We start from the raw sequence: 12,208 nt of genomic DNA on the forward strand, positions 1-12,208 counted from the left end.
TTTGTTGTTTAAGCTTTTGCATCCTGCTTATACTTTAAAAGGCCATTTTGTGAGTAATCGGAGATGATGCAATTATGTCTGTAACCTTCCCTTTTGCATACGAGTTAGGCTCACAATTTGACCAATGAATGCCTGTTGCTCAGTTGATCACAACATCGTACTTCCGATTAGATGAGCCTGTTTAGAGCTGCCCCATCTCCTAGTAAAAAACCGTACCAGCAATCATCAGTTTAAACTTCGGCTTGCCAATTAGATCCAAGCTTCGTCCCTGCCGCTTTGGTAAGAGCTCAGTGAAACTTTGGCTGCTGTAACTTTGGGCATCCTATCAACTGTTAGAAGATAGACTACTTGTTGACATTTGCACACAATAATCCTGTTTGCAACCTAGTTTTTATTGCTCTGTTTGCCAGTTCTTTTGTGTAATCCGCGCCAATTGACTTATCATCCTTGTTTTTTCCCGATCCTTGTTTCCCTCGGTTTCTCATGTGATTTCTGTCTATCATGATCATTTCTGAGATCAAATTGCTCGTTCGATAAGCGAGCATAACAGTCTGCGAAAACTATGAAGTATGTCCCATTAATTTCTTAACTAAATCAGTCACCACTGAGGACTTTTGCCATTCGTACTATAAAACTTGGAGCCCCTATTGAAATCCATTTGTACTATAAGCTCTTACCAAAATTTATCTCAGTCTCCACTTGTTCCTCTTTGACAACCTTTCAAATCCTGTGACAATGCACAATTCCTTTGAACTCGGGCTTTTGGAGACAGAAACATTGCTCTAACCGTCTTGAAATACTCTGACAATCAAATACGATGTCCTATCATATGATACCACTCCTAGTTAAGGAAAAATGTGGTCTTCATATCATTCATGGGAGAAAATTATAATTCAAAAAAAAAAAAAAAAACCTTTGTTGATGCTAGATGTTGATGACAAATTAGTTAGCAAATGCTTGGAAAAAGGGTGTCGAACAAATATTATAGTATCTACTTAAGACTACGATCCAGTGGTATTTCTCTTCACTTTAAGTGAGAGGTCCTAAGTTCGATTCTCGGCAAAGACAAAGTTGGATCACATTATTACTAACTCATTGTGAGGTTAAGCTCACCATCTTCCATAATGACGTTTGTTGAAAAGAAAAAGGGTTATTGCAATTTTCAAGAGGTAATTTTTAATTTTTAATAGTGAGTTCCGCATGAGTAGTTCCACATAAGTCTACTTTATGTCTAGTCGTGTCTAATCCCTTATCACCTTATCAAAATAAAAAATTTATTCACCGCTATGTTCAACATATCTATGAATTATCCAATCTAGTAGCCACTTTAAAGACCAAGTAATGTTTGAAATGTTTCTAGTTTAAAGTTTAATGTTGAACTATCCATACAATGCAAAAAAACAAAAATACTATCCATCTAATGTTAATTGTGTGGTGTGCCAAAACAATATCATGGAATTCTGTCACGTAGGCTTGGAGAGAGATAGAATTTTATGTGAGGGATGACCTTTTATATGTCTAAAAAAAAATAATATTAAACTCGTAATATAAGTAATTGAAGTAATCTTCTCATTCAATTTAATAAAGAGAACTAAAAATTTGTGCAGTACAACTCTGTGGGAGGTGGAAAGCAGGGTAACCACTAAAAAAATTAAAAAAATATATAGAAAGAACATACAAAAAATTTTGGTTTGCATCGTTTGATAGGAGGGAAAAAGGAGGTCTCCAATAATAGCTGATTAGGTTGCTTTAGAAATAATTTAAAGTATATTTTAAAACTCCCATCTACAAACTTATTGTTTCACTAAACTACAACTGACAAAATAACGAAATTGTTAGAATGAGAAGACGAGGATGTGGTTCCACTCAGCTTCTTCACAAGGAACAATCTATCTTCTTCTTCACGTCTCAAGGCAACTGCAGGCTTGTAGTCGCCGGGATTTTTCTTACACTGAATGAATCCGGGACCACTGTGAGCCCGGAGATAGAAACCTTAATCGGCCTAGCTAGGTTTACGGCATTAAGCTTCTGGGGTTCGATTCGGTCGACGTCGAATCAGTTGTTGATCGTTTTATTCTCGAAGAACACCTAATATATTTGTACTATAAAGAAATGAAACAGCTCAGTTGCCCTAACTGCTCTTGTAATAAGTGGCTAGGTGGGGAAATTATAGACATAAATCTTTCCATGATTGTCGACAACTCTCGCTTTGGCTTAATTCTATACTGTTAATTAGTTGGTGATTTAAAGAATAATAGAGTAATTATCTGATACTTAAAATAATCAGAAACATGATTATTATTCCTTTCCATGACACAAACTGATATGGAGGCAGCGACAACCTCAAATAAACTTATTTATTTTTTATTGTATTAATAATTTTTCAGATTCTTATTGGTTTCGGTAGGCAGTTTCCCACTTTTTCCATTAGTTTTTCTGCTGCCGACTGGAAATCTACCAAGTTGGCCACCTAGGTCAGCCACCACATCCCACTTATATGCATCTCTCTCAAATTTCAAAAATAAATATATATCTCTCAAATATAATATACAATTAATAATATATATAATGATAAAAAAATAGAAAATGAAGTAGAGAAACTCATTCACGCAGCCTGATAATTTCATTTTGTGAGTGCCAAAAAAAGTTTGTTGACTCTGTATCTTAAATAAAAAAAAAAATGTTACATAGTACTACGGTTTAATAGTATTTTCTCTTTATATGTATCTAAGAGGTTTTAGATTCGATTCTTGTCAAAGACAAATTTAAAACATTATTACTAAGCCATTGTGAGACTTAGCTCACTCCTCCTACTTTTTTAGTATAGATAATATATCATTTGTTTTAAAAAGAAAAAGATGGTATAAGAATTTACCTACTTACTTGCAACGGGAAGTTGGAACTTATAACACGTAAAATGGGCACTATTTATAGGGAAATGCTATGGATACTCTTTCATAGTAAAACTTTTTTACAATTTAACGTTAATTTTCGTGTCAATACTATACCTTATTTTTTTTTTTAAATATGAGGCCAGAGAAAGTTTATGAAAATCCACTTTTGAAAGAATATCCTTAGCATTTCATGCCACTTGATTTCATCTACGTCAAACTTGAACTAAGTTTCCCACTTTTCTCTTCACTTACTTTGCTTTTTCCAACTGCCAAAATAACAAAAAAAGGAGGATGGATGCAATGAACTTGTTAGGAACAATCGTCAGTGCGAATGAGCGACTATATCCAATCCGGTTTTTAATTTCATAATGTATCAATAATTGAAAGTTGCTGATACAGATTTTTGTAAAGTGATCACGCAGAAATAAGAAAATTTCTCATGAATAATACTTGCGTATCTATCATGTGTGGATGCACATTTTTTTATTTTTAAATTTAGTAATAATGTATTATAACTAAAATCAATGATCAGAACTGTTCAATTTATTAATCTTCATTTGAATACCACTCTTACAAAAACTCATTCGAATGAGAGATCATTTAATAATCTAAACATATCAAATATATGGACGGTTTATTATGAATATGTTACTTAGTACCTAGACCATCGATTTGTTTTACATATTTGAATGACTAAATTACCTCCGATTGAAATAACTTTTTGTACGACTAACCTTCAAATGAGATTAAGAAATCAAACAGATATGAATTTTGTAACCTCGTCCTCTACTTGTATCTACAAAAGAAAAAAAAAAAATATAAAACATCTTCCTCCATGTCCCATGGAATTTTTTACCAAAACAAACATGTCCCATGGAATCTGTGAATGAATACCCAGGCGACATTAAATCAAACTTTGTTCTTAGCTGGTCCGACTTAATTCAAAAATAAATTATTCTAATTATGTGCAACGAGAACTTACTAATCACACACTGAAATTTAAAGGAGGCCCTACATATGTGATGTAGCCATAATAATTTGTAAATTAAGTAAATTAAAATATTAATAGAGTAAAAAAGGTTAAGAAAAACAAACAATAATACATGAAAACTATTATTAGCACTCTACAAATCTCATTGTACACTCATTACAAGTGTATTTATTTTCTAATTTCTAATTATAGAAAGTTCAAAATGCAAAATGGAATTGTTAGGGTGTCAATAACAATTTCTTAATTATTTTTTGAATTTCACACTGTCATTTCACATTGCATTAATATACGTTGAATATATATAAGATATTATTTGGTACATCTCCATACTTGTTTTTAAGGCAAGAGGGGACTTGATGAACAAATGGTCCATGTCTTCAACATAATTGTGACAGAAAGCACAAAAAGGTTGCGAAGCAACTCCTTAGGGTTATGCCACCGGAACTTACCGTACGGACACTCGGGCGCCGAATGCTACGAAGAAGGCAGCGAAGGTCGTGAACAGACAGGACGGTAACTGCATTCATCCCTTCTCTGATAAATGGTGTGGTGGTTAATTCTAACTTACTGCTGTTACACATTTATTTTTACTTCTCACATATCTTATTAATATTTAACTCTTTTAATAAGAGTACGTGGGAGATGAAAATTAGTTCGTGAATAGTGCTTTCTTATTCTATTGTTCCTGAATTAAGGCGGTGCCCGGTGGATTTTTTCCCACAAGTTTCCTGGCATTTGAAGTCAAAACACAATTTGACGACCCACGAATAATTTATCCACCCACAAATAATTTATCCGACACCACTGGAAACCTTACACGTGCCAGAAAAATCATTGTTTTAGGTGCCGCCCTGGAAAGTAAAGCTCTCCAATAACCTAATATAAAAGAAGGATAATATTTTACCAAAAAAAAAAAAGAAGGATAATATTTTAAAACAATTTTGTGGAGGCAGTGTTTTGGACGTTAAAAAATAATTAACTTTTAATAATGCATTAATTATCAATAATATAAAAAGAGTAATACTAAAGAAACTAAAATTACAAACTAAATGATGTGTCACAATAGAAACGAGCACGTCTATCAACTCTTAATTAATAAATCAATAATCAATATCTATATCTTTTAGTTTCTAAAATTTAATCTCAAATTTTAATCTTCTTAACATTACTCATACAAAAAATATATTACATTTGACACGTCGAATAGTGTCCGTGCTCTTTCCCTCTTTTGTTGCTGCTTTGCTGCGGTTGTGTTGGCCTATGTTTTTTGATAATTTTCTTGACAGTGCTATTCACGAATATATTTTCATTTTTTAGGCACATCTCTACAAATGTATTTTCACTTTTTATTTAATTTTTAATTTTTGCCTGTCGTTGAATTAAAAATAATAATTAATAAGCATTGTAAAAAGTAAGCGGTTTGAATAGCACACTTTTTGGTGACTCCAATTCTTTACTGGTTGCTTGTAGTCTTTTTCACTTCAATATATTTTATTTTAAAAAGAAGTGACCTGGTCGTTGGAAATAACTTGAACCAAACTTGATTATGTAGTTTTCGTTTTAATATTTCCCTATTTTCCACAATTCATCAAGTTGAGGTTGCCATCCGTCCATATCCGTCACCGACCTCTTTCATAATTTTGATGGTCCTGAGTTCTTATATACTTCGCGATACTGCGAGTGCCAACAAAAAACATAACCGACTGTGACTATTTATGTTCTAATAATATAAAATGTATGGATTTTGACAAGTAAAAAATCATTTTTCACTAATCAGTTTTAAGTGTAAATAGTAAACAGCCTTGGTGAATAAGTTAGTTTTCATCGCTCATTATGTCACAAGTTCAAACTCTTGTTAACTTTTTTAATTTAATTTAAAATAGTAAGCATGATGCGTAAGATTAAGAAATTGTTTCTCACCAACGATTATGATATGATAAATTGAAGAAGACGTTCTATACGTTCATAAATAACATTTCAAAACATTCTAAATTCACATTTGAGCAAAAATGCAAATTTTATTAAGCAATAAGTAGCATCGTTCACCTCACAAAGAATGAGCTCGAATTCAAATGCATCAAAACAACTTAAACGATGATTTAGCATAACCATTTGCTTCAATACGAGTACTTTTGAGTATTGGTTACACTAAAGCTCAAATTCAAAATATACTATCAATAACATTAATTATATTATTACTCGTGAATTAATAACATTAAATAACTGACATCATCGTCCAACTCATAATTTCTCCTGCTTCGGCAAACAAAACCTAGAAACAATTTCATTAATTGATTTTTTAGTACTACAAAGTGGATTGCGTGTAAGAGGTGTAAACATCCGTCCACGTCGACTCTCACATGCCCACAAAACCGCTTATGTTGGTCCCTACATTCGTATAAATAAACTACCAAATGCCTTTTGAGACACACTAAAAGAAAGAAGAACAAGAACAAGAAGATAGAGAGTATAAAACGCAGTGTTTAGAGGGGAAAGCAGAAGAGAGAAAGGGTGTGGGGGCGAGAGAGCTGATGGAATATGTCGGCCATTTTTGGATTCATCTTCAAGATACATATCAACGTGGCGGCCGTGCCCTGACGACAGACTAGCAGCCAAGTGCGAAAACTAACGCCCTCTTTCTGTATGCCTTCTTATCTTTTGTATAAATTCCGCTCTGAAATATTATACAATCTTAACTCCTGGAATTTCAACTTCTTTTCTGATTTTTGTTTTCATTTGGCTTTTCTTGTTTTGTATTTTTAGGATATATAGCTTCTGAAAAAACCACAACGACATCAGAAAATCAAAGGGTTTGGAATCTTTGGATCCATATTATTCATATTTTAGATAGGTTAAATTCTTTGCCATGGAAGGAGATTACTGCTGCTCTTCGTCGTCTTCTTCCTCAACGTCCATGAGCATGGAGAAGCGCAAGCATCCCGATCACCACCAAGAAAAGCAGTACAGAGGAATAAGGATGAGGAAGTGGGGGAAGTGGGTGGCGGAGATTCGAGAACCCAACAAGCGCTCTCGAATTTGGCTCGGCTCCTACACGACCCCCGTTGCCGCCGCCCGAGCTTACGACACGGCCGTTTTCTATCTGCGAGGCCCTTCTGCCCGCCTCAACTTCCCGGAACTTGTTTTCCAAGACGAGGGCCAGCAGCTCCACGACATGTCGGCGGCTTCGATACGGAAGAAGGCGACGGAGGTCGGGGCTAAGGTCGACGCTGCCCAAACCGCTCTCCACTCAGCGCCGACGTCTCCATCCAAAACGGCGTCGGGCCGGGGTGGCTCTCAGAAGCCCGACTTAAATGAGTACCCAGACCCAGAAAACTCCGATGAAAGTTAATAGAAAAGAACAGAGCTTTAGAGATGAGGCCGACCGATCACCAACTGTTCATAATATTTATCTTAATTTCTAGCTCTTTTGTCTTCTTCTTTTTATATGTTTTTTTTTTTTTTTTAATTTTTTTTATGGGGTTTGAGTTTTGATATTTATATATCTTAGTTGATATGAATAGGTAATTAGGTGACTCTGTGTGCAATAAAGTGAAAATACAGAGGAGGTATTATTGGGTCCGATCAGGAAATGGAATCAAAAGAATTCCGTTTGATTGGTAATTTGTTATAGTTTCTCAATTGTAACAACAACAAACCAGCTGAAAGGCAATCAATATTGTTTCCTTTCTTGAAGTTCTAGTCTTTGATTTTTATGGTTCTTGCAACAGGAAAACGGAGTTGCAGTAGTACTTACGTGATATTACTGTTTCACTTTTATGCAATAATATTTAATTGTGGAATCGAATCGATTAATATATGCGTTAATTCTTTGGTTGCTAATCTTAAAAGATTTTTGTTAGGTATGCATATGGTTGTTAGGCCTAGAATGGTCATCGCTTTGCACGTTGCTTGCTGGGGCAGTAGGGCTTTAAGTTTTTTAGCGTAACTATCATGCCCATGAATTCAATGTATTAATTTTATGTACTGCATGGCAGTGTAACGAAATAGATGTTAAATTAACAAAATTAGTTAAGTTTTGTTTTCAACTTATTTCATGCGACCGCGTTTCAGTACTACCGTACCACACTCAATAACTTTTTCGGAGTTTGGAGTTGCCAAACAAAGAGAAGAAGATAAGGAGATAAGGAAGAGTTGGGGCACCAAGGACGGCTAACTGATGACGTGCTTGTGGTGTGAAGTATGATTGAAGGAGAAATCGAAGCTGGTCCTTCAATCAGAGAGGTTGTCACTGTCATTCTACTCAATATACTCCTTACTATAATGGAAGCTTACGACATGTTTTGTTTAATGGTGGTTGATATGTTATGATGGACGATGGAAGATGGACGATGGACGGTGGACGGTGATTCCTTTTCTCTTCTTAATTTGTTTGCCAAACCCTGCGGCTGCTCCTAACTGTCTTTTGTAATCAAATTTTGACTTTTCTCATTGTTTTTCATTTTCTTATTAGAATTAAATTTAATCTACGGTGTTTATGGATCTTGCAGGGCCAATAATCCATCGTCTTAATTGTTAATGCACCACCACTACAAATCTGCTTAAATTGTCTTTAGCCAATTGATTAAGTTGTGCTTAGTCTAATCTGATGATGAACTTTATTGGGGAATCAAAGTTCAAAGTTCACCAATTTTATTAATCACAGATGCTTTTGGGTAATTATGTATCGGTGGTACCATGTCTTAGTCAAAAGATACGACTGAAACAAATACTATGAAAAGTTCTTAAGTAATTAAGAACATGAAAAATTAATTAGTGTTTTTGCGCTTCAAGTACCATAATGAACTGTTAGGAGATGCTCGTGTTATGCTTCCAAGTGTTATAATCAGAAATGCATATACGAAAAGAACTCGAAGATAATATAATTTGTCAGATATCTGATATGAATTAATGATAATTCAACGGCAAAGTGGTTACTCTTTATATATATATATATATATGTGTGTGTGTGTGTGTGTGTGTGTGTGTGTGTGTGTTATATGTTTTGAACAACCAATCAAGGATTCAAGATAAGCCAGTAAACCTAAGAAGAAATGAATGGCAGGATCTTCTGCAACTTCTGCTTAAACCTGATTAAATATACTATGTCTGCCCATGTCCTTTATAAAATGTTATCCCTCTTCTTCATCAGAAATGCCTAGCCATATAACTTGACTTAATAGAAAAGGAAGCATTTCAGTGGCGTGTGTGGGCAGTGGATAGACTCTCCTTTACAGATAACATGCATACTTTAATCAATAAAAACATTAATTAATTTCTAAAATAAAAACACACTTTAGTTTGCTTCTCACTCAAAACAACATTTTGTTATAAAAGCAAGAGCAACTTGTGTGGGCTAGAACACTATATGACTGTAAACTTATTTTATGTAAGTTCTCATTACAAATAGTAGAAATACAACGCTAGTATTTGGATTTTTTGCTTTTTAATTGAAGACAAAGAAAATTTTGGTCGAGTCTCTCTTACCGGTGTGTCGTTTTACTGTAGCCAGGTTGTCACCTTTATTCACAAGTGAAAAAAACTAGACCTAATCGTTTAAGAAAATACTAGACCTAATTCATGAATCCCAAAGATATGGACAGATTATTTTGTGGATAGAGTACCCCAGCTATGTGGCAAAACCAGGTAGTGCTTCCCCACCAACAAAAGGTAAGAGGCATATAGTATTCAGTGGTCTACAAATGAACAGACATCTCCAAAGCTCAAACGAAATATCAAATATCGATCACAGCCTCATGTCCCAGGTTGATATGTTTAGAAGTGGTTTTATAATTGTTAAAATCTCTTTGAGATAATTATAAGCGTTTCAAACAATATTTAAAAGTGTTTACAGGCAACAAAAGCACTTAGACTTCAGCAAAAACTTATGATAGTTGCTTCTTCAACAAACACTTTCAAGAAAGAGTGATTATATAATACATCTTGAATAAGAGTGAGATAAGTGTACTAACTACTAAATGTATTAAAGAAAAGCTGCAATTTGCAATTGTTTATATAAAATGTTGCACTCAGATAGCCTCATCCTCATCTACAATTATACAAGGCATTATAGCTTTGAATCCTCTTTCTAGCTGACAGAACAATAAAAAAAATAGCGGGATGTAATTTCTAACACATATTTTCTTCTTTTTCTTCACACTTATATTTATTTTGACCTTTAGATTGAATGTTAAGAGAAAGTAAATAAGAGCGTGCAAAAGAAGAAAAATGATGTTCAGAAGTTATATATCAAAAACTAATTTAATTATCCCAATAATGCAAGCTAGTGGTAGCAGATGTATAGCAGTTGAGCAAAACTAAAATACAGAAAATGACCCCCAAGAGAGGGATAGATACTAAATGCCAAAGCATCAACGCTGGAACTCAAAAGAATCAGCATATGTATATGGTCAGTTACCATCAACTTCTGCTTAGCATTCAAGGCAATCAAGATATACAAACCGACAAGTATAAGGACACACCATCTGTTTAGGACTTTTGCAGTATTTTCATTTTGAAGAAATCATACTCCATACAGGTTGCTTTCACCCAATGAGCGGTTAAAAATTCTAAACTTGCAGTTGAAAATCTTAAAAAGCAGTGAAAAAGTTATAAGCTGATCACCAACGGCCATATATACCAGAATCAGAATCATTTATATATTTATTTATTTGAGATAAAATCTGAACTGTTGTTTGCCACTCAAATGTGTCTGGATAGTGGATAGTGGATCAAAGAATACTAACTAGGACAAGACAGATTACCAAGCTTGATGCTTTGTTGTATGAGTAGAACAAAACAAACTGGCATCTTGTCAAGCCTAGCTGACAAGTACTAATTTGAATTTACAAACAACTTCGACATCTTTGAATCACGAAAATGGTGCTTTGGAGCAGTGAAGGAGTAAAAAATTTATAACATAGGTCACGAACAAGAAACTTCTGAAAACTAAACATACTTTCATTTGTTGTTAATGACATGTTCTCATTTTTTAAAAACGTCGTGTACAACATCATTATTAATAGAAAAAGTATATATTTTTCATTGTATATAAGTAAGTTAGCATTCAATTATTAATTTTTCATATGATGTGGATTCTTCACAATACTGATCACTAAAAAAGCTCTCCTATTTTGGTAAGGTTGTAGTTTTGGTATATATGTTTCAATTATAAAAAAAGTATTAATAAATGGTCTCTCTATTTTGTTTGCGTTAGCTATTATAGGGTCATATAAAAGGATAGTTGTTGTAGCTTATTTTATCTGACAAGGGGAAGAGGGCCGGCGGCAGAGAGAGAAAAGAGAGAGATGTGTTTGTAGAATTGTATGAAGGAATGTGTGTGTTATTCCCCCTTACATAGTGCATTTATTTATAGTAATAAGAGGGAGAAGAATTCCTTAATCCCTAAGGAATACAAGTCCATATAGGAAAGAATAACTAGAATCAAATCTAACCTAGGATTTACACAATCACACTTAAACTAGGAAAGTTTATAACACTCCCCCTTGAGTGTGTAAATACTCAAGTTAGATTTGGCATCATGTAGAAGTTGAGGAAGTCAACTCGTTGACATTGATTTTGGGAACAAGTTATTCTCAATAAGGTAGGAACTTGCATAAAGAGGTAGTCTCACAAAAAACCCTATGGTTATGGCAAAACCCGAGTAGGGACAAAATCCATAGTCTAAGGACAAATGCGTGAGTAATGCAAAGTCAAAAGAAACGTCTATGAGATGTCATCAGGGATATGATCAACATAAGGCAGGTGCCTCGTTAAAACCTAGTTAGGTAGCAAAAACCCAATGGGAAAATGCTCATAAGCGTAGGGGAAAAAGTACATTAAGATCAAGCAAGTATACTTCAAGATACTCCACCTGAGTTTGACATAATTCCAAAGAGAACTAGCAATGTTACAACTCAGAAAGTTTACACATACCAATTCCTTGAACAAGCTTCTGAAACGTCGCCTTCGGTAATGATTTGGTGAAGAGGTCGGCTAGATTGTCTTGTGAACAAATTTGCGTGACTTCAATCTTTTGATGCTCTTGTTGCTGATGTGAGAAGAAGAACTTCAGCGCAATGTGCTTGGTGTTGTCTCATTTGATGTAACCCTTCTTGAGTTGTTTGATGCATGTTGCGTTGTCTTCATAGATTGTCGTTGGGACATTAACGACGGGGTAAAGATCGCATGAGCTTTGAATATGGCCCACAACTGCTCTTAACCAAAAGCATTCCCGAGTTGCTTCATGTAAGGCGAGAATTTCAGCGTGGTTAGACGAAGTGGCAACTAAGGTCTATTTAGTTGACCTCCAAGAGGTTGCAATGCC

The 12,208-nt window shown here is 34.5% G+C and overlaps 1 protein-coding gene across 2 annotated transcripts; it reads left to right on the forward strand.

The window, feature by feature from the left end:
• The first annotated feature begins 6,344 nt into the window (after positions 1 to 6,344).
• Positions 6,345 to 7,578, forward strand: LOC125475476 (ethylene-responsive transcription factor ERF011-like). 2 transcript variants are annotated; one of them, XM_048580232.1, is made up of 2 exons: positions 6,345 to 6,526; positions 6,649 to 7,578. In XM_048580232.1, exon 2 carries the CDS (start codon positions 6,752 to 6,754, stop codon positions 7,232 to 7,234), a length of 483 nt encoding a protein of 160 aa, XP_048436189.1. In that variant the 5' UTR covers positions 6,345 to 6,526; positions 6,649 to 6,751; the 3' UTR covers positions 7,235 to 7,578. The 2 variants fall into 2 exon arrangements, with proteins under 2 accessions (XP_048436189.1, XP_048436190.1); XM_048580233.1 differs by having other exon boundaries at positions 6,349 to 6,501.
• Positions 7,579 to 12,208: the final 4,630 nt, after the last annotated feature.

The sequence above is a fragment of a genome, unplaced genomic scaffold (genome assembly GCF_019419815.1).
Source record: "Pyrus x bretschneideri cultivar Hongxiangsu unplaced genomic scaffold, Pyrus_bretschneideri_v1 Contig15, whole genome shotgun sequence".
In the NCBI taxonomy this organism is placed as follows: Eukaryota; Viridiplantae; Streptophyta; class Magnoliopsida; order Rosales; family Rosaceae; genus Pyrus; species Pyrus x bretschneideri.

Bases quoted from the DNA above. Each gene is read 5' to 3' on its own strand.
- LOC125475476 (XM_048580232.1), top strand. From the start codon at position 6,752: ATGGAAGGAGATTACTGCTGCTCTTCGTCGTCTTCTTCCTCAACGTCC.